The sequence below is a fragment of the Hypanus sabinus genome, chromosome 10 (assembly GCF_030144855.1).
Source record: "Hypanus sabinus isolate sHypSab1 chromosome 10, sHypSab1.hap1, whole genome shotgun sequence".
Taxonomy (NCBI): Eukaryota; Metazoa; Chordata; class Chondrichthyes; order Myliobatiformes; family Dasyatidae; genus Hypanus; species Hypanus sabinus.
The window spans coordinates 111,277,485-111,303,638 of NC_082715.1; the positions used below are offsets into that span (position 1 = coordinate 111,277,485).

Consider the following 26,154-nt stretch of genomic DNA (forward strand, 5'->3'; position numbering starts at 1 on the left):
TGAACACACCTAACAAACTCCACCCCATCTAAACCCCTCACTCTAGGGAGATGCCAATCGATATTTGGGAAGTTGAATCTCTCACCAAAACAACCCTGTTATTATTACACTTTTCCAGAATCTGATTCCCTGTCTGCTCCTCAATGTCCCCGTTACTATTGGGTGGTCTATAAAAAACACCCAGTACAGGTATTGACCCCTTCCTGTTTCTAACTTCCACCCACAGAGACTCTATAGACAATCCATCCATGACTTTCTGCTTTTCTGCAGCAGTGTTACTATCTCTGCTCAACAGTGCTATGCCCCCACCTCTTCTGTCTGCCTCCCTATCCTCCTCATCTTTGTCCTAAATCTACTTCCCCGACTCTTGAGGCCATGTCCCCTAGTTCCAGTCTCACCTATCAGTAGAAACAACTTTCCTGCCTCTATCTTATCTGTCCCTTTCATAATTTTATATGTTTCTATAAGATCTCCTCTCATTCTTCAGAATTCCAGTGAGTACAGTCCAAAGCAACTAAATCTCTCCTCAGAGTCTAACCCCCTCGTCTCTGGAATCAACCTGGTGAACCTCCTCTGCACCAGCTCCAAAGCCAGTACAATCTTCTTCAAATAAGGAGACCAGAACTACACACAGTATTCCAGGTGCGGCCTCAGCAGTACCCTGTACAGTTGCAGAATAACCTCCCTGCTCTGAAATTCAGTCCATCTAGAAATGAAGGCCAACATTCCATTTGCCTTCTTGATAGCCTGCTGCACCTGCAAACCAACCTTTTGTGATTCATACACAAACACTCCCAAATCCCTCTGTACAGCAGCATGCTGCAATAATTTACCATTTAAATAATAATCTGCTCTTTCATTTTTCCTTCTAAAGTGGATGAACTTACATTTACCAACATTGGACTCCCATCTGTCAGACCCTTGCCAACTCACTTAACTTATTTATATTTCTCTGCAGGCTCTCCATATCTTCTGCACAATTTGCTTTTCCACTCAGTTTAGTATCATCAGCAAACTTGGACACACTACACTCAGTCTCTTCTTCCAGATTATTCATGTATATCACGAATATCATTAATGTATATCCTGAGTTGCAGGCCCAGCACTGACCCCTACAGTACACCGCTCTCCACTGATTGCCAACCAGAGTAATGCCCATGTACCCCAACTCTCTGCTTTCTATTAGTTATCCAATTCTCTATCCTTGCTAATATGTCACCCCCAATTCTAGGCATCCTTATTTTATGGATAAGTCTTTTATGTAGCATCTTATCAAACGCCTTCTGGAAATCCAAATCAATAACATTCATCCGTTCCCCTCTATCCACTGCGCTCATTATATCCTCAAAGAACACCAGTAAATTTGTCAAACAGGACCTGCCTTTGCTGAATCCATGCTGTGTCTGCCTGATGGATCCATTTTTTTCAAGCATTTAACCAACTGCAGTTTTTAAATAAACTGACCTATTGTTACCTGCCTTTTGCCTACATCTTTTTTGAACAGTGGCATGACATTCATCTTCTTCTAATCTGCTGGGACATGCCCAGAGTCCAGAGAATTTTGGTAGATCATCACCAAAGCCTGTACTTTAATTTCTGCCATTTTTTTCCGTACCCTGGAATGCATTCCATCAGGACCAGGGGACTTCAGGCCCACAAGTCTGCTTATAATTTAAGTTTATGTTAAGTTATTTTTGTTCTCTGCTTGTAATGTACTGTGCTGCTGCTGCTGCCAAAACAAATATTCATGGCACCACCTGTGCGCATATGCCCATGACAATAATAAACTTGAACTTGCAGATGGAGCAGTGAACCAGAGCATTCCACCTTAAGATTAGTGAAAGGTGTGGGGACCTTGAAATCATATTTCAACTGTTAGAAATTAAGGAAGATGATCCATTAAATCTGGAGGTTTGTGGATTTACAGTTGGAGTATGATAAAATTATTCCTACAGACACAAGAAATGGCATGGCCCAGATGGTGAAGATCTTTGATGATTGATGTTGCCTTTTTGAGGCAATGCCTCCTTGTATATGCTACCAATGGTAGGGAGGGATGTGCCAGTGATGTATTGGGCATGGTCCACTGCTCTCTGCAGCTTCAAATTGCCATACCAAACCATGATGATGCAACTCTAGTACATAGAGTTTTGTCAAAATTGTTTTATCAATAGAGGTTCCAATTAGAGAGGACATGAAACTGACTTCCTCTTTGAGAACAAAATAGGGCAGGTAACAGAAGTGTGTGTAGTGGAACACTATGGATATAGTGATCATAATTCTATTAGTTTCAAGATAATTATGGACAATGATAGTAGTAGTTCCTTGGGTTGAGGTTCTGAATTGGAGTAAGGCCAATTTTGATGACATAAGGGAGTTGGCAGGCATGAATTGGAATAGGCTGTTTTCAGCAAAAAGATACATGATAAATGAAAGCCTTTTCAAAGATGAAATATTGAGAGCACAGAACATGTTATGTTCTTTTTAGAGTAAAAGTGAAAGCTATCAGATTTAGAAAATCTTGGTATTGAGGAATATTGAAACCCTTGTAAAGAGAAGGAAGGAGGTGCATATCAGGTATAGGCAGTTAGGATCAAATGAGACACCTAAGAAATATAAGAAATGCAAGAAAACTTTTAAGAGCAAAATTAGGAGGGCTAAAAGAGGATGTGAGATTACCCTGGAAGACAGTTAAAGAGAATCCCAAGGGTTTCTATAGCTACAGTATATTAAGAACAAAAGAACAGCAAGGTACAAAATTGGTCCTCTTGAAGATCAGCTTGGTAATTTATGTTGCAGCCAAAAGAGACCGGGTCGATCTTAAATAATATTTTTGGATCTGTATTTTTTCTTGTCTCACTGCTGCCATCAGGTAGAAGGTACAGGAACCTCAGGACTCACACCACCTAGTTCAAAAACAGTTATTACCCCTCAAACATCAGACTCTTGAACAAATGAGAATAACTGCACTCATTCTATTTCTGGTGTTCCCACAACCAATGATCTCACTTTAAGGACCCTCGACTGGTTATTTCTTGCTCTTGTTATCTATTCTATGTATTTATTTTTGCATTTGCAGTTTGTTGTCTTCTATGCTCTTGCTGTTTCATTGATCCTGTTTACAGTTACTGTTTTAGATTTACTGAGTATGCTCACAGGAAAAAGATTGTATGTGGTGACATGTATGTACTCTAGTAATAGATCTTACTTTGAACTTTACTCAGGAGATATAGAGCTGAGGCAAAAGAGTAGTAAGGTCATTGACTGTATCCAGATTAGTGACCTGGAAGAGGAAATATCAGCAATCGAGGCAAATTAGGATAGATAAATCCTCAAGGCCAGTCATGTCCCCTCTGACCTTGTGTGAGACTAATGCAGAAATTGTGGGGGCTCTAGCAGAGAAATTGTAAATGTCCTTAGTTACAGGTGAAGTACTAGAGGACTGGAGGATGGCTAATGTTGCCCTATTGTTCTAGAAAGGCTCAAAGAATAAATTGGATATTAATAGGCTTGTAGCCTAACATCAGTTATGGCTAAATAATAAATATCTATATTAATGATTTAGATGATAATGTAGTAAAATGTATCAGCAAATTTGTGGATTGCCCCAGGATTAGGGGCATAATAGATAGTAAGGAAGACTATCAGTGTGATCCAGTCAGCTGGGAAATGGCAGTCGGAATTTAATGCAGACATGTGTGAGGTGTTGCACTTTGGGAGGACAAACCAAGGTAAGATCAACACAGAGAATGATAGGGTTCTGTGATGTGCTGTAGAACTAAGTGACCTTGAAAGTGACATCACAAGTAGATTGAGTTGTAAAGAGAAGTTTTGGCACAATGATGTCCATAAATCAGGGCTCTAAGTACAGGGATATGGATGTAATGTTAAAGTTGTAAAAGGCATTGGTGAAGTCAAATTTAGAATAGTGGGTGAAATTTCAGTCTCCTACCTACAGGGGAGATATCAATAAGGTTGAAAGATTGCAAAAAAATTTTACAAAGATGTTGCCAAGATTGAAGGGCCTGAGTTACAAGGAAAGTTTGAATAGCTTACAACTTCATTTCCTGCAACACAGGAGAATGAGGGGAGAGCTTATCGAGGTGTATAGAATTATGAAGTATGCGTTCACCCTATCTCTACTCCTCAGGTTGGATGGGGCTAAAAAGAGAAGTCATAGGATAGGGTGAAAAGTGAAATATTAAAGGGGAATCTGAAGGGAAACCATCACTCAGGGTGATGCAGATTTGGAATGAGTTGTTCATGGAAATGGTAGGTGCAGATTCAGTTTATACATTTAAGAGAAGTTTAGATAGGTACATAGGTGGGAGGGGATTGGAAGGATACAGTCTGGGAGCAGGTAAGTGGGACTATGTAGAAAGTCAGTTTGGCATGGACTAGATCAGCTAAAGGATTTGATTCTGTACTGTAGTACTCTGTGATTCTACTTTTGTTAAAGTGTTCAGTACAATTCTAACCTCCTTAACCTCATAAGAAAGTAAAGACTCTAGCATGAGTGTGTGTGTGTGTGTGTGTGTGTGTGTGTGTGTGTGTGTGTGTGTGTGTGTGTGTGTGTGAGAGAGAGCGAGAGAGAGAGGGAGAGAGCGAGAGAATGGGGACTTTAATATCTACCATTAAAATGGCTCAGTAGCAAAGTTGACTGTAGGCATTATTGGATAATCAGTAGTTATCAGAATCTTTGACAAATAGCGAAACAACCAACATGACAGGAAAACAAAATGGCTTAATTTTAGTAGTTACTCATCTATCTAGCTTAAATACATCTGTCAAGGACAATGCTTCTAGGAGTAACTATGGTGCTGTTCATATGGTGACAGTCTAAAGACAACCTCTCTTGGAGACTGTGTGGCATCATTGTGATAAATGAAATGGATTCACAAGAGTTCTGTCAACTCTGAATATAATATTGAAATGATTTAGGGGACTAACTTCATTCAAAAGGGCTTCTGGAAGACCACATCAATTCTGTTAGTCTAAGTTATGACATAAGAATTATGTTCAACAGCAGAAGCAGCTTTGAGGAATAGAGCTAAGTGGACTTGCAGTCAATAGATTATATTTTTCAAGGATATTTCCACCCCTAGCAATGGTGAAACAGTGAATAAATGCAAAAGACAAAACTAACAAACTTTGACCTCTTGTAGTTTGAGGGCTAATTTCAACAACTTCATCAATGGCCTTCCCTCTACGATGAGGTCAGAACTGAAGTTTAAGCTGTGTTTAGTTCCTTTCACAACCCCCCAGATAAAAAAGCAATCTGTGCTCATATGCAGTAAGACCTCCATGCAGCCACAGCCTACAGTGTTCATTGTCATTATGGCTCTGGGCCTCTAACCAACAGAATTCAGAAGGTGACCTCATTAAAACCATTCAAATGGTGAAAGGCCTTGATAGAATGGATGTGGAGATGATGTTTCCTCTGGTGGGAGAGTCTGAGATCAGAGGACACGGCCTCAGAAGAGAAGGGCACCCTTTTAGAATGGAGATGTGGAGGAATTTCTTTAGCCAGAGAGTGGTGAATCTGTGGGATTCTTTACCACAGGCAGCTGTGGAGGCCAAGTCTTTATGTATGTTTAAGGCAGAGGTTGATAGATTCTTGATTGGTCAGGGCATGAAGGGATGTTCATTGATCCTGTTGCAGTTACTGTTCTATAGATTTGCTACATATGCCCGCAGGAAAAAGAATCTCAAGCTTGCATGTGGTGACATGTATGTACTCTGATAATAAATTTTACTTTGAACTTTTAACAAAGTTAGAAATCTCTTGATAATAGTAAGAAAGGTTTGGTATTCGTTAGATTTGGTGTACATCAACAGCTAGCTATTACACAAAATACTCTGCAGATGCTGGGGTCAAAGCAACATGCACAACACGCACAACTCAGCAAGTCAAGCAGCATCTGTGGAAACGAACAGTCAACTACCTTGACTATACCTCTTCCCACCCTGCCGCATGCAAAAATGCTATTCCCTAATCCCAGTTCCTCCGTCTCCGCCACATCTGCTCTCAGGATGAGGCTTTCCACTCCAAGACATCTCAGATGCGCTCTTTCTTTAGGGATCGTGATTTCCCTTCTGCCGTCATCAATGATGCCCTCACCTGTATCTCCTCCATTTCCTGCACTTCAGCCCTCACCCCATCCTCCCGTCACCACAACAGGGACAGAATTCCCCTTGTCCTCACCCACCCCACCCCAGCAGCCTCTGGATCCAGCATGTTACCTCCACAATTTCCGCCACTAAGCACATCTTTCCCTCTCTACCCCTCTCCGCTTTCCGCAGGGATCATTCCCTCTTCAACTCCCTGGTCCACAAGTCCCTCCCCACGGATCTCCCACCTGGTACTTATCCCTGTAAGCATAAGTGCTACAACTGTCCCTACATCTCCTCTCTTACCACCATTCAGGGCCAAAAACAGTCCTTCCAGGTGAGTCAACACTTCACTTGTGAATCTGTTGGGGTCATCTATTGCATCCGGCACTCCCAGTGCAGCCTCCTCTACATCAGTGAGACCCGACACAGATTGCGGACCGCTTCATCGAGCACCTCCGCTGTGTCTGCCACCATAGACAGGATCTCCCGGTTGCCACCCACTTCAACTCTGCTTCACATTCCCATTCGGATATGTCCATACGTGGCCTCCTCTACTGCCATGATGATGCCAAACTCAGGTTGGAGGAGCAACACCTCATATACCGTCTGGGTGGTCTCCAGCCCCTTGGCATGAACATTGAATTCTCCAACTTCTGATAATTCCCTCCCCCTCCCTTCCCCCCATCCCAGTTTCTCTCTGCCTCCTCCTCCAGCTGCCTGTCACCTCCCTCATGGTTCTGCCTCCTTCTACTACCCATAGTGATTTCCCTTACATTCCTTCTTCACCTTTCCTGCCTATCCCCTCCCCCACCCCTTGATCTTTCCCCTTACTGGTTTTTCACCTGGCACCTACCAGCCTTCTTCCCACCCTCCCCCCACCTTCTTTATAGGCCCTATGCCCCCTCCCTCTTCAGTCCTGAAGAAGGGTCTCGGCCCGAAATGTTGACTGTTTGTTTCCACGGATGCTGCCCGACCTGCTGAGTTGCTCCAGCGTGTTGTTCAAACAGCTATCTATTTGTATTTACTTCTGCATTCCTGGCTGACAAGTATGAAATAATGTACATTGTATAACTTATCTGATAAGGTTAAGATATACATAATATAATGATTGGTAGAGCCCAAGAAAATACTGAGCAATAGACGTACCTTGATGTCTTATGATCCCTGATGGTAGATAAGATTGGGAAGAGATACAGAATATTAGTAAGTAATAGAATATTAGAGCAGGGAGATTATTGTGCAGCTTTATAAAATATCGTCAGGCCACAGCCAGAGTACGGCATGCACTTCTGGTTACCATACTATAGGAACAATATTATTGTACAATAGAGGTCATAGAGGGGATTCACCAGAATGTTGCCTAGAATATAGTTTTTAACCTATGTGAAAAATCTGAATAAGCTGTGTTTGTTTTCCTTGGAACAGAGGAGGCTGAGGGGGTACCTCACTGAGGTATACAAAATTATGAGGGCCATAAATTAGGTAGATAGTAGGATACATTTCCTTATGGCAAAGGCATTAAACATTGGTTTAGGAAGAAGTTTAGAGGAGATCTTAAGATTTTTTTTCACCCAGAGGGCGTTGAAATCTGGAATGCAGTACCTTGGTTGTGAACGTAGTTACTCTCATAACATTTGAGAAGTTTCTAGATGAGCACTTGAATTGCTAAGGTTTAGCAGGTTAAAGATCAAATTGGGTAAATTGAATAGTGTTAGAGGGGTACTTGATGATTGGCATGGTTGCGATTAAACAAATGGTTTTGCTGTGCTCTATAATTCAGTGACTCATTGAAATGAAATGCATCGATAAACAAGATACAGATCAGTCATGAATTATACGCATGGCATTAAAAGCTTGTGAGCCATCTACAATTCATTAACCCCTCAAAATAACTGAAATTGGCACACACCGGTAATCTGAATCGTAAGTGAAAAAAATGCATCAAAAATGCAAATGTAAAATGAATGGAATTTATAATCTGTGCAGAACAACAAAGAATCAGCATTACTGTCAATAGTGCTTGTACCTGCTCTTTCTTTGCTTCAGAGTTGGTTTGATGACTTATGGAGGAAGTTTGAGACATGTTCATCAGGAGAACGATTATTTGGATTGCCTGTCCAGGATTATGAACTACTACAGAAAAATAAGTAAGTATTATTTAAAACTTCCCACGCTGGTTAATTTATTTCTTTTTGCACCCAGGTCTAAACAGATCTTCAGATGAACCTGGGAAACAAGACTATGTAAATAGAAGTAAGGCCAATACAAAAACTTTTTCAAAGATGTGCTGTAAAAAAGGCAATGCTAAATGGATTCTTTTATGTTACACAGTGCTTTGACAGGGTATATAAACTAAAGTGTGGTTTGTGGCTCAAAAATCAGGCACTTCATAATCAGGCATTTCATAATCTGCATTATGAAACCAGCTTAAATCCTTTATTAGCTGCTTCTGAATAAAGTCCAATGGCAATTTACTTTGCTTATCAGCATAGACTAGTTGGTCCGGTGGATTGAAATTTCAATAAAATTTACACTTCATTTGATATATGGTTTCCCAGCTTCTTTGAAACTCATAAAAAAGAGCAAAGCAGGAGCACAGTAACATTTCAAAGTTGATTTGAATTCGTGTAAATATTACAATGCCCACATATATTTGCAGGTACTTTCCTACTTACCAGTGAAAGGAATTTGTCCAAGTTGCTTTTACTGAAAACCTACTTTACACAGTATAGAGGTTTTCTGTATTACACAAGCCTAAGTAACATACTGGATTGAGTTTTGGATAACAATTAATAGAAGTGGGATTATCACCAACACTGACATGATTTTGAATAGTCCAACTACCAAGCTTCTAAACCTGGGCTACTGTAGCTCTCGCTGCAACTGAATTCTTGACTTTCTCATCAGGAGACCATAGTAACGATCGGTGATAACATATTTGGGTCACTAGTTTTCACACGTTGTTTGTTAATGACTTGGATGACTGAATTGATGGTTTTGTAGCCAAGTTTGTCAATGGTACAAAGATAGACAGAGGGGCACTTCAAAGATGCATGCTTAGCCCAGTGATCTCATCTCTCTACACTTACGACTCTGTGGCTAAGATCTAAAAATTTCAAATAACTTCACTATTCACTATATTGGTAAAATCTCAGATGGTGATGAGGAGGCATACAGAAATGAGATAAATTGGTTGAGTGGTGTTGCAAAAACAACCTCACATTCAATGTCAGCAAGTCCAAGGAATAGGTTGTAGATTATGAGAATGGGAAGCCATAAACACCAGTCCTCATTGAGGGGTCACTGGTAGAAAGTGTAAGCAGTTTTAAATTCCTGGGTGTCAGAATCTCGAGGTTCTATCCTGCATCTAACACATTGAGGCAATAATGAAGAAGGCACACCAGCAGCTCTACTTCACTGGGAATTTAAGGATATTTGATGTGTCATCAAAAACTTGCAAATTTCTATAGATGTATGGTGAAGAGCATTCTGACTGGTTGCATCATAGCCTAGCACAGATTCACAAGAGGCTGCAGAGGGTTTGAGAATCAGCAAGCTCCATCACTTTCACTTTCAACCCCCCACTTTCACTGAGGACATCTTCAAAGAGTGGTGCCTCAAGAGGACAGTGTCCATTAGTAAAGTCTCTCACCATCCAGAGCATGCCTTCTTAGACCTTAAGGCATAGGAGCAGAATTACGCCATCTGACCCACTGAGTCTGCTCTGCCATTTGATCAGGGCTGATTTATTTTCCTTCTCATCTCCATTCTCCTGTCTTTTCCACATAATCTTTGGCACTCATACTAATCAAGAATTTACCAAACTCTAATTATACCCAATGGCCTAGCTTCCACAGCCACCTGTGGCAATGAATTCCACAGATTTGGCACCTTTTGACTAAAGAAATTCCTTCTCACCTCAATTCTAAAGGGACACCTTTCTATTTGGAGGCTGCACTCTCTCACTATTGGAAACATCCTCACCTTGTCCACTCTATCCAGGCCTTTCAATATCCGGTAGATGTCAATGATACCTTTATTTTGCTAAATTCCAGTGAGTACATGCCCAGAGACGTCAAATGCTCCTCATATGGTAACCCTTTCATTACTAGGATTATTCCTATAAACATACTCTGGATCTTCTTCAATTCCCACACACCTTTCCTTAGATTTGGGACCCACAACTGCTCACATTCTCCTTATGTAGTTGAACCAATGCCTTATAGGCCTCAACATTACATCCTTGATTTATATTCAAGTTCTCTCAAAATGAATGCTAACATTGCATTTGCCTGCCTCACTACTGACTTAACCAGCAAATTATCCTTTAGGGGATTCTGCACTAGGACTCCCAAGTCCTTTGCACCTCCTATTTCTAAATTTGCTCTTTGTTTAGAAATAGTCTACGCCATTATTCCTTCTACCAAAGTACATAACTACACACTTTCTGATGTGTGTTCCATCTGCCACTTCTTTACCTGTACTCTTCTCTGTCCAAGTCCTTCTACACTCTCTTTACTTCCTCTAAATTTCCTGCCCCTCCGTCTATCTTTGTACCATTGACAAACTTGGCTACAAAGCCATCAATTCTATCATCCAAGTCATTAACATATGATGTATGAAAACCAGTGGACCCAACACTGGCCCCGCAGAACTCAACTGGTCATTGACAACCAACCAGAAACTACCCACTATATTTTTACTCTTTGCCTTTTGTCAGTCAGCCAACCTTCTATCCATGCTAGTATCTTTCCTGTAATACCATGGAATCCTATCTTGTTCAGCACCATTATGTGTGCAAACTGGTCAAAGGCCTGAAAATCCAAGTAAGCAACATGCACTGACTCTCCTTTGTCAATCCTGCCTGTTATTTTCTCAAAGAATTGCAACAGATTTCTCAGGCAAGATTTCTCCTTAAAAGGAAACACACTGACTTTAGCCTATTTTATCATGTGCCTCCAAGTACTCTAAAAACTGCTCCTTCTGCCGTGCTTCACAGTTGGGATGAGGTGTGGTGTGCAGTGCCCTTTTTCCTCCAAACATAGCAGTGTGCATTTCTGCCAAAAAGTTCAACTTTTGTCTCATTTGTCCATAGAACATTGTGTCAGAAGTCTTGTGGAACAGCCAGGTTTTTTTTTCAAACAAGAGACATGCAGCAATGTTTATTTCTGAAGAGCAGTGGTTTCCTTCATGGTATCCTTCCATGAACAACATTCTTGTTCAGTGTGTTTTTATAGTGGACACGTCAACAGAGAATTTAGCAAGTTCTTGTGATTTCTGCAGGGCTTTTGCTGTTTCACCTCCTTCAGAATTGCACGTTGTGCTCTTACTGTGATCTTTGCAGGATGCCCACTCCTCAGGACAGTAGCAACAATAATGAGTTTCCTCCATTTGTAGACAATTTCTCATTGTGAACTGATGAACATTCAGGTCTTTAGAAATGCTTTTGTAGCCTATTCCAGCTTCATGTGTCTCAACAGTTCTTCATCTAAGGTCCTCTGAAAGTTGTTTTGATCAAAACATGGTGCACATAAACTTGAGAAGAGCAGGCTCTGTCAGGAACCTGACTTTCTATGCCTTTTTTAAAAGGCAGGGCACCTCCAATCTCATCTCATTGATTGGAACACCTAACTCCAAACAGCTTTTGTAGAAGGCATTACCCCAGGGGTTCACGTAATTTTTCCAACAAATACATCAAATATTGGATAATTTTTCTCAATAAATAAATGAACAAGTATAATGTTTTTTTATATTTTTATTTAATTGTGTTCTCTTTATCTAGTTTTAGGACTTACGTGGAGATCTGATCACACTTTGTCATATTTATGCAGAAATAGAAAAAAATTCTATAGGATACACAAACTTTCTAGCACTACTGCATTTCTCCATACACAGCCCTGAGATTCACTTTCTTTCAGGCATTCACAGTAAGTGCAAAGAAACATAATAGAATCAATGAAAGACTGCACACAATAAGATGGACAAACAGCCAGTGTGCAAAATCCACAAACTGTGCAAATACAAGAGAAAAATAATAATAGGTAAATAAGCAATAAATATCAAGAACACAAGATGAAAGGTCCTTGAAAGCAAGTCCACAGGTTGTGTTCAGTTCAGTGCTGGGGTGAGTGAAGGTAAGTGATGTTATCCCCTTTGGTTCAAGAGTCTGGAGGTTGAGAGTTAATAACTCTTCCTGGTAGTGCGAATCCTGAGGCTCCTCAACCTCCTTCTTGATGGCAACAATGAGAAAAGAGCATAGCCTGGATTATGGGCATCCTTAATGATTAACACTGCTTTCTTGTAACAGCACTCCATGTAGATATGTTCAATGCTGGGGAGGGCTTTACCCATGATAGACTGGGCTGTTCCTTCATAATTTTGAGCTCGGATGCAAAATTATTGATCTAAAATGTTAACTTTGCTCCTCTCAGTAAACATGTTGCCTGAATTACTGATTATTTTCAACATTTCTTCTTTTTATTTTAATTTAAAAGTAATGATTTGAAATCATTTTAAAGTGAATTTTAGAATAAGATTCATACCATGTCCTAATTTTTTATAAGTTCCAGCACCTGTCTTAAAGAATAAATGATAGTCTCTTACTTTAATATTAATAGTTTCTGCTTTTGTTGTTTTCTTTCCAGAAAAGAACTAAGTCTTCTGCAGAAATTGTATGGGCTATATGATGCAGTGATGAATAGCATTAATGGCTACTATGATGTTCTGTGGGTGGAACTGGATATTGAGAAGATTAACGCTGAACTTTTGGAGTTTCAGAATAGGTAACTGAAGTAAACAGGCCGGTTTGTTACACTTGTATACAGGAAATGACATTAAACAATCTTGAATCTTGAATATAATTATGTTTTAACAAAATATATATCCTTCAGTTATATTCAACCCTGATACTTTGGGCAAATGCACAACTTCGGCTTCATCATGTTAAAACAGATTGCAAGTAGAAGTAGAATCCATTCAGAAGTCACCTAATCTTTGTTAATGATCCAATTTTTTCACGGTTCAGTTGGTAGGTTAGGTTATACCCTTTTAAAGCAAAATATAGATTGAATGGTTGATTGAAGATCATAAATTTAGTGGATAATTTGCTATGGAAATATTGAGAAGGATAAGATTGCAATTAGTAAGCACAGGAGTGGTATTTCAGGGGTGGAGAACTTGAGCACTCATGCCCAAGATTGCATGTGCAAGCATTTTGTTGGCACACAGTATGCTGAACCACCCAATTCTTTAAACCTGACCCATAACAAAAAGCTACATAGTGATGTTCTTTACTGCCAAATGAAGGAAATTACTTTTTTTTTGCAACCTGTGAGTATGAGATGTTTTCCTAGGAAATGTCTCACGCGGGCTTGGTGTCAGCTAGATGGTTGCAAGAATATGTTAAGTTGGATGATACATTTTGAAATCCTCACAGATCTAATGTATACATCAGGACTTGGATAGTAAGCAGTTGTAGTGACAATACTATTTAGAAATGAAGTTATTTTCAATTATTTTTAAAAGATTAATATTAATTTTTGAACAGGTTTTCTAAACTGCTTCATTTATATTCTAAACTGTCCTTATTATACTTTTATTAATGGTAAAACAGTGAATACTGTGCATGTAAGTAAGCAGCAGGACTCATAATTTTTCCTTAAAAATATTATAGTTATTGTTGCTAATTCATTAATCAATGATAATCTCAGAGCAAAATTACTATAGCACATGAGAGAATTTTTTTAGAAGTTTATAACTAATTTGGGTGTCATCCCTGAGTCCAATCTTGAAGTTGCTCAACCATTCAATATATCATCACTTTCCATTCCTCAAATCCATTTGCCTGTTCTTTTTTCCATAACTTTTGATTTGTCCAGATAAAGGGTCTCAACCTGAAATGTTTATTATTTATTTCTGTCCAGAGATGCTGTCGGACCCACTTAGTTCCACAAGCACTTTGTGCATGTAATGTCCTTGATAAGTAGGATTAAGGAGAATCCCAAGCCTTTTTGTATTTGGGATTAGGGATTAAGAATAAGATAACAAGGAGGGAATTTATGCTTGCAGATGCAAGATCTGTGCAAGGTACTAAAGAAATAGTTCATGTCAAGATTCACCAAGGAGGACATGGAAGGTAGTGAGATCAGTGTGGTGCTTCCTAATGGGCAAGAGCATTTTGAGATCAAGAAGGAGGAGTGCTGTTTTTTTTTAAAGAATATTAAGACAGTTGACCCCAGGGCCTGACAAGATATATTCCAGGTTTTTAAAAGAAGCAAGGGAGCAGATTGCTCGGGCCTTTATGAAGTTCTTTGTATCATCACCAGCAACAGGCAAAGTCCAAGAGGATTGCAGAATACCTAATGTTTTCTCTTCAAAAAAGGAAATAGGGATAATCCCAGAAATTAAAGGCTGATGAGGCTCAAATCTGTGGTAGGAAAGATATTGGAGAGGACTCTTGGTGTTATGATTTGTGTGTATTTGGAAATGCATGACCTGATTAGGGACAGTCAGCATGACTTTATGTGAAGCAAGTCATGTTTCAGGATGTGATAAAAGTGATTGATGAAGGCAGAACAGTGGAAGTTGTCTGCATAGAATTTAGTAGGGCATTTGACAAAGTCCCTCATGGTCAGCTGATCCAGAAGATAAAGATGTTTGGAATTAGAACTGGCTTGCACATAGAAGGCATAAAATAGTGATGGAAGGGTGTTTCTCTGGCTGAAAGCCCATGACCAGTTGTGTACTGTAGGGATAAGTTCTGGGACCTCTGTTGTTTGTGATATACTGCATATAAATGACTTGAACTAAAATATAGATGAGTGAGTTAATGAGTTTTCAAACAGTATATAGGGCTGTTAAAAATTACAGTGCGATATACAGTATATCATTTACAGATATGAGCAAAGTGGTCTGATGGAGTTTAGTCCAAGCAAGTGTGAGGTGTTCACTTTGTGAGGTCAAATTTATGTACAGAGTGATCTTGGGATCCAAGTCCATAATTGCCTGAAAGTGACCACACAACATTAGTAAGACCAAGGAATTGATTGTAGACTTCAAGAAGGATAATTCAAGTGAAAATACACCAGTCCTCGTCGAGGGATCAGAAATGGAAAGAATGAGCAGTTTCAAGTTCCTGGGTGTCAACATCTCTAAGGATCTATCCTGGGCCAAACATATTAGTACAGTTACAAAGAAGGCACAACAGTAGCTACACTTCAATAGGAGTTTGAGGAGAAATGGTATGTCACCAAAGACACTCACAAATTTCTACAGATATACCATGGAGAGCATTTTGACTGGTTGCATCACCACCTGGTATTGAGGGGGCCACTGCACAGGATCAGAAAAAACTGCAGCAAGTTGTAAATTTAGCTAGCTTCATCATGGGCACTAGCCACTCCAGCATTGAGGACACTTTCAAAAGTCAGTGTCTCAAAAAAGCAGCATTCATCATTAAGGACTCTCATCACCCAGGACATGCCCTCTTCTCATTGCTACTATTGAGGAGGTACAGGAGCCGAAAGACACACACTCAACATTTCAGAATCAGCTTCTTCCCCTCCGCCATCTGACTTATGAAAGGACAATGAAACCATAAACAATTCCTCAGTATCTTTTCCTCTCTTTTTGTGCTACTTATTTAATTTCAAAGATTCAAAAGTACAATTTAATGTCAGAAAAATGTATACAATATATATCCTGAAATGCTTCTTTCTTTGCAACCATCCACGAAGACAGAGGAGTGCCCCAAAGAATGAACCCAAAAGTCCCCGCCTGTGTGTAAGTGGCAGTGAGCAACAAACCCCCCTTCCCCCCACCGGCAAAAAAAAAGCATCGCCACCACCACTGAGCACTCAAGCGTGAGCAAAGCAACAGCAAAGACACAGACTTGTAATTGCCCCAAAGAGTTTCACCACTATTTGATATAATACAGGTTTCTCTCTCTCCCTAATAAGGGAGAAACAGGCGTCTTCATTTTCCCAGTGAGCGGGGAGAGATAACAAATAACTTGCTGGTTTACGATGTTAAAAGTGCCATGTCACTTTTTTCAATACCTGTGCCCAAAAAACGACGCACAGCCTCAGATATCCTGGCTCTCCCAATGACACACGGGTCTCCTGTCATGACACCAACCCTCGATCCGCCCGTCTCCAGAGCCTCTAGATCCTAGGCTTCCAAATCTGAACCAACTCTTAGACTGAGGCTTTGGCGTGCTGACCAACCACAGCCAGTTGTGAAATCCGCGAGCAGGTCCCACTCTCACAAAGAACCATAGTCAGCGTGTAACTCCAGGTCAGGATCTTCAAAAGAACCCTGAAAGGGAAAAATAGAGATATTAAAGATGGAAATAGGGCTGTTTCTGAAGATGCAAGCAAAGGAGTCGCCATTAGGTGCCATTAACCCTCCTAATTTATATTTTATTTTTATATATACTTTTTGTAAATTATAGTTTTTATTACTATCTATTGCAATGCATTGTTGCATCAAAACAACAAATTTCACAATATATTCTGGTGATATTAAACCTGATTTTGATTCTGGAAGTAAATAGTTTAGTGAAGAAGATGAATGGGATGCCTATCTTCATAGGACAGAGCATCAAGCATAAAAGTATGGAAGCCATACTGCAGCTGCTTAAGACTTTGGTTAGGCTGCACTTGGGATATTTTATGCAAATTTGGTCACCTCCTTACAGGAAGCATATGGAGGGTTTAGAAAGGGTACAAAAGGAGTTTACTAAGAAGCCACCTGAATGACAGGGTATGAGCTGCAAGGAGAGGGTAGACAAACTTCGGTTGTTTTTTCTGGCGTGTTGGATTCTGAACAAAGACCTGATAAAAGTTTATAAAATTATAAGAGATATTGATAGAATAGGCAGACAGATTCTATTTCCAGAGTACTGTACATGTCAAATGCTAGAGGGTATGCTTTTAAGATGAGAGGGGAGAGCTGAAACGAAATGTGTGGGACTGTCTTTTTTGCAGAGTGGCAGGTGCTTGGAACAGGCTGGCAGGGGTCATGTTAAAAACAGATACCATAGTGGTTTTTAAGAAGCTTTTCAATAGACATGTGAACTTACAGAGAATGGATGGATGATTTAGTTTTAATTTGCAAACATATATGATAAAGACATATAAGGACTGAAGAGTCAGTTCCTGTGCTATTCTGTTCTATGGTTTATGTTCTAACTCAGAACCAAAAATATAATGATCTTTTTGCTGGAGTTAAAGTCATAGTCAGCATGAGATAGAGGAGAGATAGCAGAGCGATGTAAAAGTAAAGGAGAATTTTACTTACTCAATATTAATCAGGGCCATTTTGATGTGAAAGGCTCAGAAAGAGTAAAATTTTTATATGAAGGCTGGTTTGATGGAAAGACTAGAGAAGGTCATAGTACTGGACATAATCTTAGAATCATAAGAATTATGCAGCACAGAAACATGCCCTGTGATCCAACTTTTCCATGCCAACCAAAGTGCTTATCTGAACTAGTTCCATGTGCTATTTCCCTCCAAAGTGTTCTCATCCAGGTACCTGTCTAAATGTCTCCGGAAGTTGTAATTGTCCAAGCCTCTATCAATTCCTATTGCAGCTTGTATCACATATCCACCACTCTTTATATTAAAAGCCAGGCTTCAAGACCCCCTTAAATTTTTTTCACTCTCCTTGAAGCCATGACCTCTAATTTTAGACTCTCCTGCACTCGGAAAACAACTGTGACCCATCACCAATGCCACTAATGATTTTATATACCTCAATAAGTTCATCCCTCAGCTTCCTATGCTCTAGGAAAAGGAATTGTATTCTTTCCAGTCTCCTTGAAAAGCTCAAGCTGTCCAATCATGGCAACATCTTTATTAAGCTTTTCTGTACCCTTTCTAGTTTAATGACATTCTTCCTTATGGCCAGCTGACCAAAACTGCATACAAGTACAGAAATGTTGACAAGTGGTTGGGATGTCAGTGGGGGAGGTCTTTGAAGTTAGTGACTATAATTTTTTAAGTTTTAAGGCGATTATGAAAAGGAATAGGGTGATCTGGAAATTAAGATCTTTGATTAAGGAGGGCTTATTTAATCTCATTAGCAAAGCTGGGGAAAATGAAACGGGTGGCTTCTACTTGCAGAAGAATCTTTATTAAGCAAGTAAAAATCATTGAAAAATGAAATAGAGTTCAGGGCAAAGATATTCCTGTAATGATGAAAAAGAATGACACTAAGTCCAAGGAATCCTGAATGTGAATGGATATTGAGAGCTGGATAAAAATATGTATATAGTTGATATTATGGAACATGTTTGCTATATTTGCATTCTACTGCTGCCACAAAACATCACATTTTATGAGTGATGTCAGTGGCAATAAACCTGATTCTGATTCTTATTCTGAATAGGAACTGAAATATGAATTTATGTTGAGTAGGAGGATGTAGTTGAGATCTTAAATGAGTATTTCTCACCTGTAGTCTCTAAGAAAAAGACCATCATGGCTGATAAATTCAGGAAAGAGAATGGTGAAATTCTAGAATATGTTATAAAATTACAGGTTCAAGATATCTTAGTGGGCTTAAAGATAGATAAATCCCCAGAATCTGATGGGATCAGGTCAAGGCAAGTTGAGTTTATTGTTATGTGCACAAATAATATGAAAAACTTGTATTGTAGCCACCGGCAGCACACAATGTATCCCAGGCTGCTATGGAAGGCAAAAGAAACAGATTGCTGGAAACTGGCAGGTAATTATTAATCTTACCTAACCACAAGTGATGCTCCAAGTGACTGGAAAACAGCAGATGTGAAGTATATTGAGGGACTAATTAGCAGAGCAAGTGATATACAGGTGACCTTTTTGTGTTATGGCAACTCAGGTTATGAAAATCACTCCATAAAAATTTGAGATACCGAATAGAAATTGCTCTCATATAATTTTAGTAAAAAAGAGCAAATAAATTACCACTATTTTTAAAATAGCAATTCATATTTCTTAACGGCCTGTTTTCTAGGAATCCAATCCTCACCCCAGCCCCCTTTAATGTAGGAGTCATTTTGTATTAGAATTCATAAGTAGATGAAACAGACCAACTTGTTCTGCAAGCTGGACTTTCCACTGTACTCTCCATACACCCATACTATCATATGGGTGCAGAGATCCCTTCAAACACTGTTTCCTTTGCCGGAGTTGAGCAGGGAAGCATAACGAGCTTTAATGGGCATTTGTCCAAGACAATAAATCCCTGAGGTCTTGTCTTGGATTTTCCTGATTTGACAGCTTGCCTATCCTGGCAACAGTAAAGTGCAGATATAGCCATGGTCAGGGGTTCCGTTTTTGCCACTTAATGTTGAAGAGCTTTTTGAGGCAGACCCTGTGGAAATGGTTCAGTTTCTTGGCATGTTATTGGTATATTTCATGTTTTGCAGGTATAAAGCAGAGTGGGAAGTACTATGGTCCTAGACTTATACCTCTTCTGTTCCAGTCATTGGCATAAAGTCTGCCAAAGACTTCACTTGCTTTTGCAATCCTGGCACTTACTTCATCATTATGATGTTCATTTGATGTTCTGGGATAGTGTGCTACCAAGATACATGAACCTGTTCACTAGGTTGAACCTTTGACCATTAATTGTGAAATTTGGCTCAACATATGTTTTCCCTTCCACTGGCTGATGCATTACTTCAGTCTTCTTAGTGTTGATGGTAAGCCCAAAGTTGATACACACATCAGAATACTTGTCAACACAGTGCAGCATATCATCTTTTGAACCAGTGTTGAGGCATAGTCATCAGCAAAGAGGAAGTCTCTGGTGATATCTGTCATAACAGTTTTTGCTTGGAGCCTCCTAAAATTGAACAGTTCACCATCAGTATAGAATCTGTTGCTGATGCCTGCATCACCATCTCTGAAAGCATCAGTCAACATAGCAGAAAATACCTGATTGAATACTGCTGACGCCAAGGCACAGCCCTGCTTGATCCTGTTTGAGACAGGGAAGGGCTTGGATGTCTCATTATTGTCCTGTATGCTAGTTTGCATGCTGTCATGGAGTTGCTGCACCATGGTGATGAATTTCCTCGGGCATCTGTACTTCACCATGGTCTTCCACAAACCTTCTCTGATAACAGTGTCGAAGGCCTTAGTCAGATTAACAAAGCAGAAGAACAAGTCAGTGTTTTGCTCTTGGCATTTCTCTTGCCAGCTGCCTTGCAACAAACCTCATGTTGATAGTCACACATTCTTTCCAGAATCCACTGTGCCTCTCTGGTAGGAGTCCCCAGTCAAGATGTGAAGCATGATGGTTGAGAAGAAGGCTGGCAAAGATCTTTCTTGCAAAGAACAGCAAGGATAATGCCTGATAATTATCACAGGACTATTGTTTTCTCTTTTGCATATACAGGTGGATGATAGATGTTTCTTTAAATCCCTGTGGAATCGTCTCTTGCTGTCATATGAGTTAGAAGAACTGATGGAACTTTTCTGTTAGCTCTACACCACCATCTTTGTAGGCCTCAGCTAGTATCTGATCATTGTACTTTGCTACTAGAGAGGTGACGTATCGCTTTCTGGATCTCAGCAAAGGGCTGTGGAATATCCAATACTTCATTGACAGATACTTAGAGCAGGCAATTCATGGCTTCATCATTTAAAGTCAAATGACAATACAGAACAGTGTTAAAGTTCTCAGCCCACCTATGAAGAACTTTCTCTTTGTCCATGATTAGCATGTTCCCATCAGCACTAAGGAAAGGGAAGATCCTGATGATGTGGGGACATAGACTTTCTTTGGTTTAACACAGAACTTCCTTTAAACCATACTTATCTGCATTTGCCTGGATGTCATCAGTATCATTGTTCAGACAGGAATCCTGCACCTGATGCAGTTTGTGTTGTATGGTCCTTTGTATATTATTGGAGGCATCCTTTTTTGAGGTTGACTTAGGGTTGTTGAGGAAAGCTTAGAAAAGATAATGTTTCTCTTCCAGCATTTGCTTTATTTACTGGTACTTCCTGGTTGCATGCCCCAAAATCTCTGTAGCACTGTTGTTGACCAGTTCTTGAAGGATTGACCAAGAGGTTTCCACATTCTGATTGTCCAGAGGGGTGGAGTTTAAGCGATATTCCGGAGTGCCGACAAAAGACTGCTTAACGTTGCTGCTTTTCAGCTTGGAGACCTTCATCCATCTTGGGGCTTTCTTTCTTTGTGAGCATCTCTTGGGCTGGATATGAATGTTCAGTTTAGAAAGCCAGACAGTACCACTCCCAGCATCAGCACCTCCCAATCTTATCTCCTCTAACAATCTTATCCACCTCAGCTACTAATGTTTCTGCAGCATTGTCTGTGGTTGTAACTAAGATTTTCTGAAGCTAGTCACCTTTGTGTAATTCTGAAACAGTCATCATTAGTGCTGTGAATACCTGCATCAGTACAAGTGGCCTGGAAGTAATATGAGCCACAAACACATGTTGAAAAATAACATAGGTTTCAACTCAAGTTGCACACTATTTTGAACTACTATGCATGTCTTAGCTCCTCTGGGTGTTAACATATCAGTTGAAGGAAGGACTCAGAAGTCAAGTCATGGAACTTGTGCATCTTGCAATTAGTACTGTTTATCATTATGCCTTTAATTGAAATTGGAAAAAAGGAGTGCAGAAGGTGAGGAAAGTTTACAATTCATCTTTCCAGATAACTGTCTTTCTGTATGTATTCTCTATATCATGTTTAATAATAGTTAATATTAGGTTACAGGTTAGCTTATTGATGTAGATTCATTTCAATTAGTTTTGCATTCTTTCATATGGATTACTTATAGGTGTCGTAGATTACCAAAAGCCTTGAAGGAATGGCAAGCATATCTAGATCTGAAGAAGAAAATAGATGATTTCAGTGAGTCATGTCCTCTCCTGGAGATGATGGCTAGCAAATCAATACAACCAAGACATTGGGACCGAATAGCTGCAGTAACAGGGCATAAATTTAATGTGACATCGGAAACATTCACTCTGAAACACGTTATGGAGGCTCCACTGCTTCAATTTAAAGATGAAATTGAGGTATGATACTAACCTCAGAGGAAAAGAAATTAGCAAAAGCAAATCAGAATTTATAAACACAAGAGATTTGGTAGATGCTGGAAACCTCCAACACCATACACAAAATGCTGGAGGAACTCAGCAAAGTTCGGCAGCATCAATGGAGGGGAATAAACAGTCAATGGGAGATGATAAGTGGAAGAGACAAAGAACTGAAGAAGAGGGAAGCTGTTAGGAGAGGACATTGGACCATGGAAGAAAGAGGTGGAGGAGGAGGTAATGGGCAGAAGGAGAGATGGTAACCAAGATGGAAGATTGAGAAAGAAGGTGGGAGGGGAAGAGTAATTACAGGAAGTTAGAGAAATGGACATTTATACCATTAGGTTGGAGGCTACCCAGATGGAATATGAGGTATTGCTCCTCCTACCTGAGTATGGCCCCAGAGTGTTAGTAGAGGAGTTCATGGATCAACATCTTGGAATGGCAATGAGAAGTCTAATTGAAATAGGTGGCCACCAGGAAATCCTGCTTTTTGTGGCAGATGGAGTGAAGATGCTCATAGAAGTACTCCCCCAGTCTACATTGGGTGTCACTGATGTGGATGATGTTGCACAGGATACAACAGATAACTTCAACAGACTTACAGATGAAGTGTCACCTCACTTATAAGAACTGTTTGGCACCCTGAATGGCATAAAGAAGGTGGAGCACTTGTCCTGCTTTCAGGAATAAGTTCCAGGTGGGAGATCGTTTGGGAGGAATGAGTCGACGAGAGAGTCACATAGACAGCAATCACTGTGGAAAGTGGAAAGGAGGGGGTAGGAAAATATATTTAGTGGTGGGATTTCCTAGGTGATGGAAGTTACAAAAATTGATGTGATGGCTATGGAGGCTCAAAAAGTGATAGATCATGACCAGAGGGCATGGGGTTTTGGAGAAAGGGGATTGTGGGTGCATTGGGATAGGGTGGAAGTTTAGAAGGATTAGAGGTGAGTTGAAGACTGGTTTTTGTGCAAAGGGAGGTTAGCATTTTAAACCCTAAGTCAGATACTGTCTTCAGAAATAGCACATTTTAAAAGAGTTTGGATGAGCATTAAGTACAAGGCCATTGACTAAGACATGGGAAATAGGAAGAGCTAAACTAGATCTTCTTGATGGTATAAAGAAGGTCTTCAGTACTGTAAGGATTACAGAAAACAATAAAGACTGACAACAGATTTTACTGTGTGATGTTTTTCAGGATATCTGTATATCCTCCGTGAAAGAGAAGGATATTGAGGCAAAATTAACTCAGGTGATGCAGACTTGGGTCAGTCAGACTTTGAGCTTTTCTGCATTTAAGGGGCGTGGAGAACTATTGTTAAAAGGACTGGAGACAACTGAAATCATAACAATGATGGAGGATAGTTTAATGATCCTGAGCTCTTTACTCAGCAACAGGTATGAAATCAAGAAATATAATATAAATTCTTATCAAGCTAACATAAGAAAGCGTATAATAGATCATTAGCATTATACAGCATAGAAAGAAGTCTGGTAACATACTGTGAATGTTTTCTGCTCTCTTTCTAGCTTAATGATATTTTACCTTTAAGTTATGTGACCAGAACTGCACACAATACACCAAGTACAGTATTACCAATGTTTTATTTAGCTGTAGATGATGTTCCAGCTGTTGTACTCAGTCCTCTGTGAATGAAAGCAAGCTTGCTAATTCCCTTCTTCACATGCTGTCTGCCAACATCACCATTTTCAGGGAACTGTGTACTTGTTCTCTAAGTGGCTCTATTCTATAACATTTGCCAGGGCTCTGCCAATACTGTCCAAGCCTAGCCCACTTACGAATTCCCAAAATGCAACACTTTGCAGTTGTCCAAACGAAGTTCCATCTACCATTATTTGACCCATTTTCCCAGTTCATATCGACTTGGTCTGGCTAGAAGGTGAATGAATCAGTGACTAAGTTACTATGAACTTTGTAGAAAGTATAAAAGAGGTACCTTTTATAAACATATTTTATTAAGTTGTCTGCAACATGACACAGTCTCCAACACCACAAAAATCATTGTGTTACATACCTCCAGGGCTTCAAGAGGATGATCTCTTTGTTAGGATTGTACAATAATAGTTAACAGAAAATCGAGGAACAAAAATGCAGGGAGATTGTAGAATCTTGCAAAAATAATCCGGTTGTAATAGAACATAGAATAGTACAGCACAGTACTGGCTCTTTGGCCCACAATATTGTGATGATCTTTTAACATACTTCAAGATCAATCTAACCCTTCCCTCCCACATAGCCCTCCATTTTTGACTTCTCCGAATCAAACTCTTGTCTAATAACAAATAAACTCATCTCAGGCATCTAGCCAGGTACAGGTATCAATTTTAACTGACATTTTGATGGCAAACACTGCCACCTTCATCGGGAATTATGCATGGGCATCTCTAGTCAAGTGGTATTTATATCCCCATCCTGATAGATTGGTCCTCATCCAATCAGGTTTCTGCCACCCCACCTTGTTTACAATTGAATTCCGGCTAACAATGAAACAAGTATCTCCACAAGGGCCTCTGTAATTTCCTATTAAGTCTCTCTCAAAGCATGAGGATACACCTAGCCAAGACATTGGAATATATCTACCTTAAATTGCTGTTAATGTGAATATCCTCCAAAACATGTCCTTATCTCTTGAGCAACCATAATAAATACTGAGGAGAAATACTTTTTAAAAATCCAACCTATCTGCTGTGCCTCAAAACATAGGTAGCCCTGCAGATCTCTAAGAGACCTGTTCTCTCCCTAGCCACTCTTTAATTCTTAATACACAATGCTTATAAAAAGTATTCACTCCCCTTGGAAGTTTTCACATTTTATTGTTTTACAGCATTGACTCACAGTGGATTTAATTTGACTTTTTTTGACACTGATCAACAGAAAAGACTCCTTCGTGTCAAAGTGAAAATAAATTTCTATAGATTGCTATAAATTTATACCAATATTAAACACAAAATAATTGATTGCACAATTACTCGCCCCCTTCAAGTTGATATTTAGTAGATCAACATGTACAACACGCTGGAGGAACTCAGCAGGTCAGGCAGCATCTGTTGAAACGAGCAGTCAACGTTTCGGGCCGAGATCCTTCGTCAGGACTGAAGATGCCACTTTAGCTACAATTACAGCCTTGAGTCTGTATGGATAGGTTTCTATCAGCTTTGCACATCTAGACATTGCAATTTTTCCCCTATTCTTCTTTACAAAACTGCACAAACTGACAAATTGCATGGGAATCATGATGGAACAGCCCTTTTCAAGTCCAGCCACAAATTCTCAATTGGATTGAGGTCTGGATTCTGACTTGGCCACTCCAGGCATTAACTTTGTTGTTCTTAAGCCATTCCTGTGTAGCATTGGTTTTATGTTTGGGGTCATTGTCTTGCTGGAAAACAAATCTTCCCCTAAGTTAAAGTTCTCTTGCAAACTGCATCAGCTTTTCCTACAGGATTTCCCTGTATTTTGCTGCATTAGTTTGCTGCATTAGTTATAAACAGCCCACTTTTTTTTTCTCCTTCTCTTTTGTTTGTTTTTCTTTCTTTTATATTACTTATTAGTTATAGTTATTAGATTAGATTAGTTAGTTTTGCATTATATAAATTTTTTTTTGTTTTTTTTCTTTCTTTTTTCTGTTTTTTTTATATTATACATTATGAAATATTTAGATTTACTATGTCCATACATATATCTTATGGCTTATGTCTTGGTAAACTCATTTATATTGTAACTATTATGTATGTTTTTTTTTCATATGTAATGGAATGTGTATGTTGGTAATTTCTTTATCAATATATCATCTGTATTCTGTCCATATTACTAATATTAATAAAAAGATTTAGAAAGAAAAGAAAGTTTTACCCTCTACCTTCAGAAACCTTGCAGAGCCTTCTGCAGTGAAGCATCCCACAGCATAATGCAGTCACCACCATACTTTATGGTAGGGATGGTGTGTTTTGA

The 26,154-nt window shown here is 39.5% G+C and overlaps 1 protein-coding gene across 1 annotated transcript in view; it reads left to right on the forward strand.

Moving 5' to 3' along the window:
• The window catches only part of LOC132401348 (dynein axonemal heavy chain 8-like), an 895,336-nt gene that overhangs the window by 415,238 nt on the left and 453,944 nt on the right, over positions 1 to 26,154 (forward strand). Inside the window, exons 33-36 of the mRNA XM_059983478.1 lie at positions 8,161 to 8,261; positions 12,759 to 12,896; positions 21,920 to 22,160; positions 23,380 to 23,579. Coding sequence (XP_059839461.1) covers positions 8,161 to 8,261; positions 12,759 to 12,896; positions 21,920 to 22,160; positions 23,380 to 23,579 — 680 coding nt within the window. The remainder of the gene's footprint in view (positions 1 to 8,160; positions 8,262 to 12,758; positions 12,897 to 21,919; positions 22,161 to 23,379; positions 23,580 to 26,154) is intronic.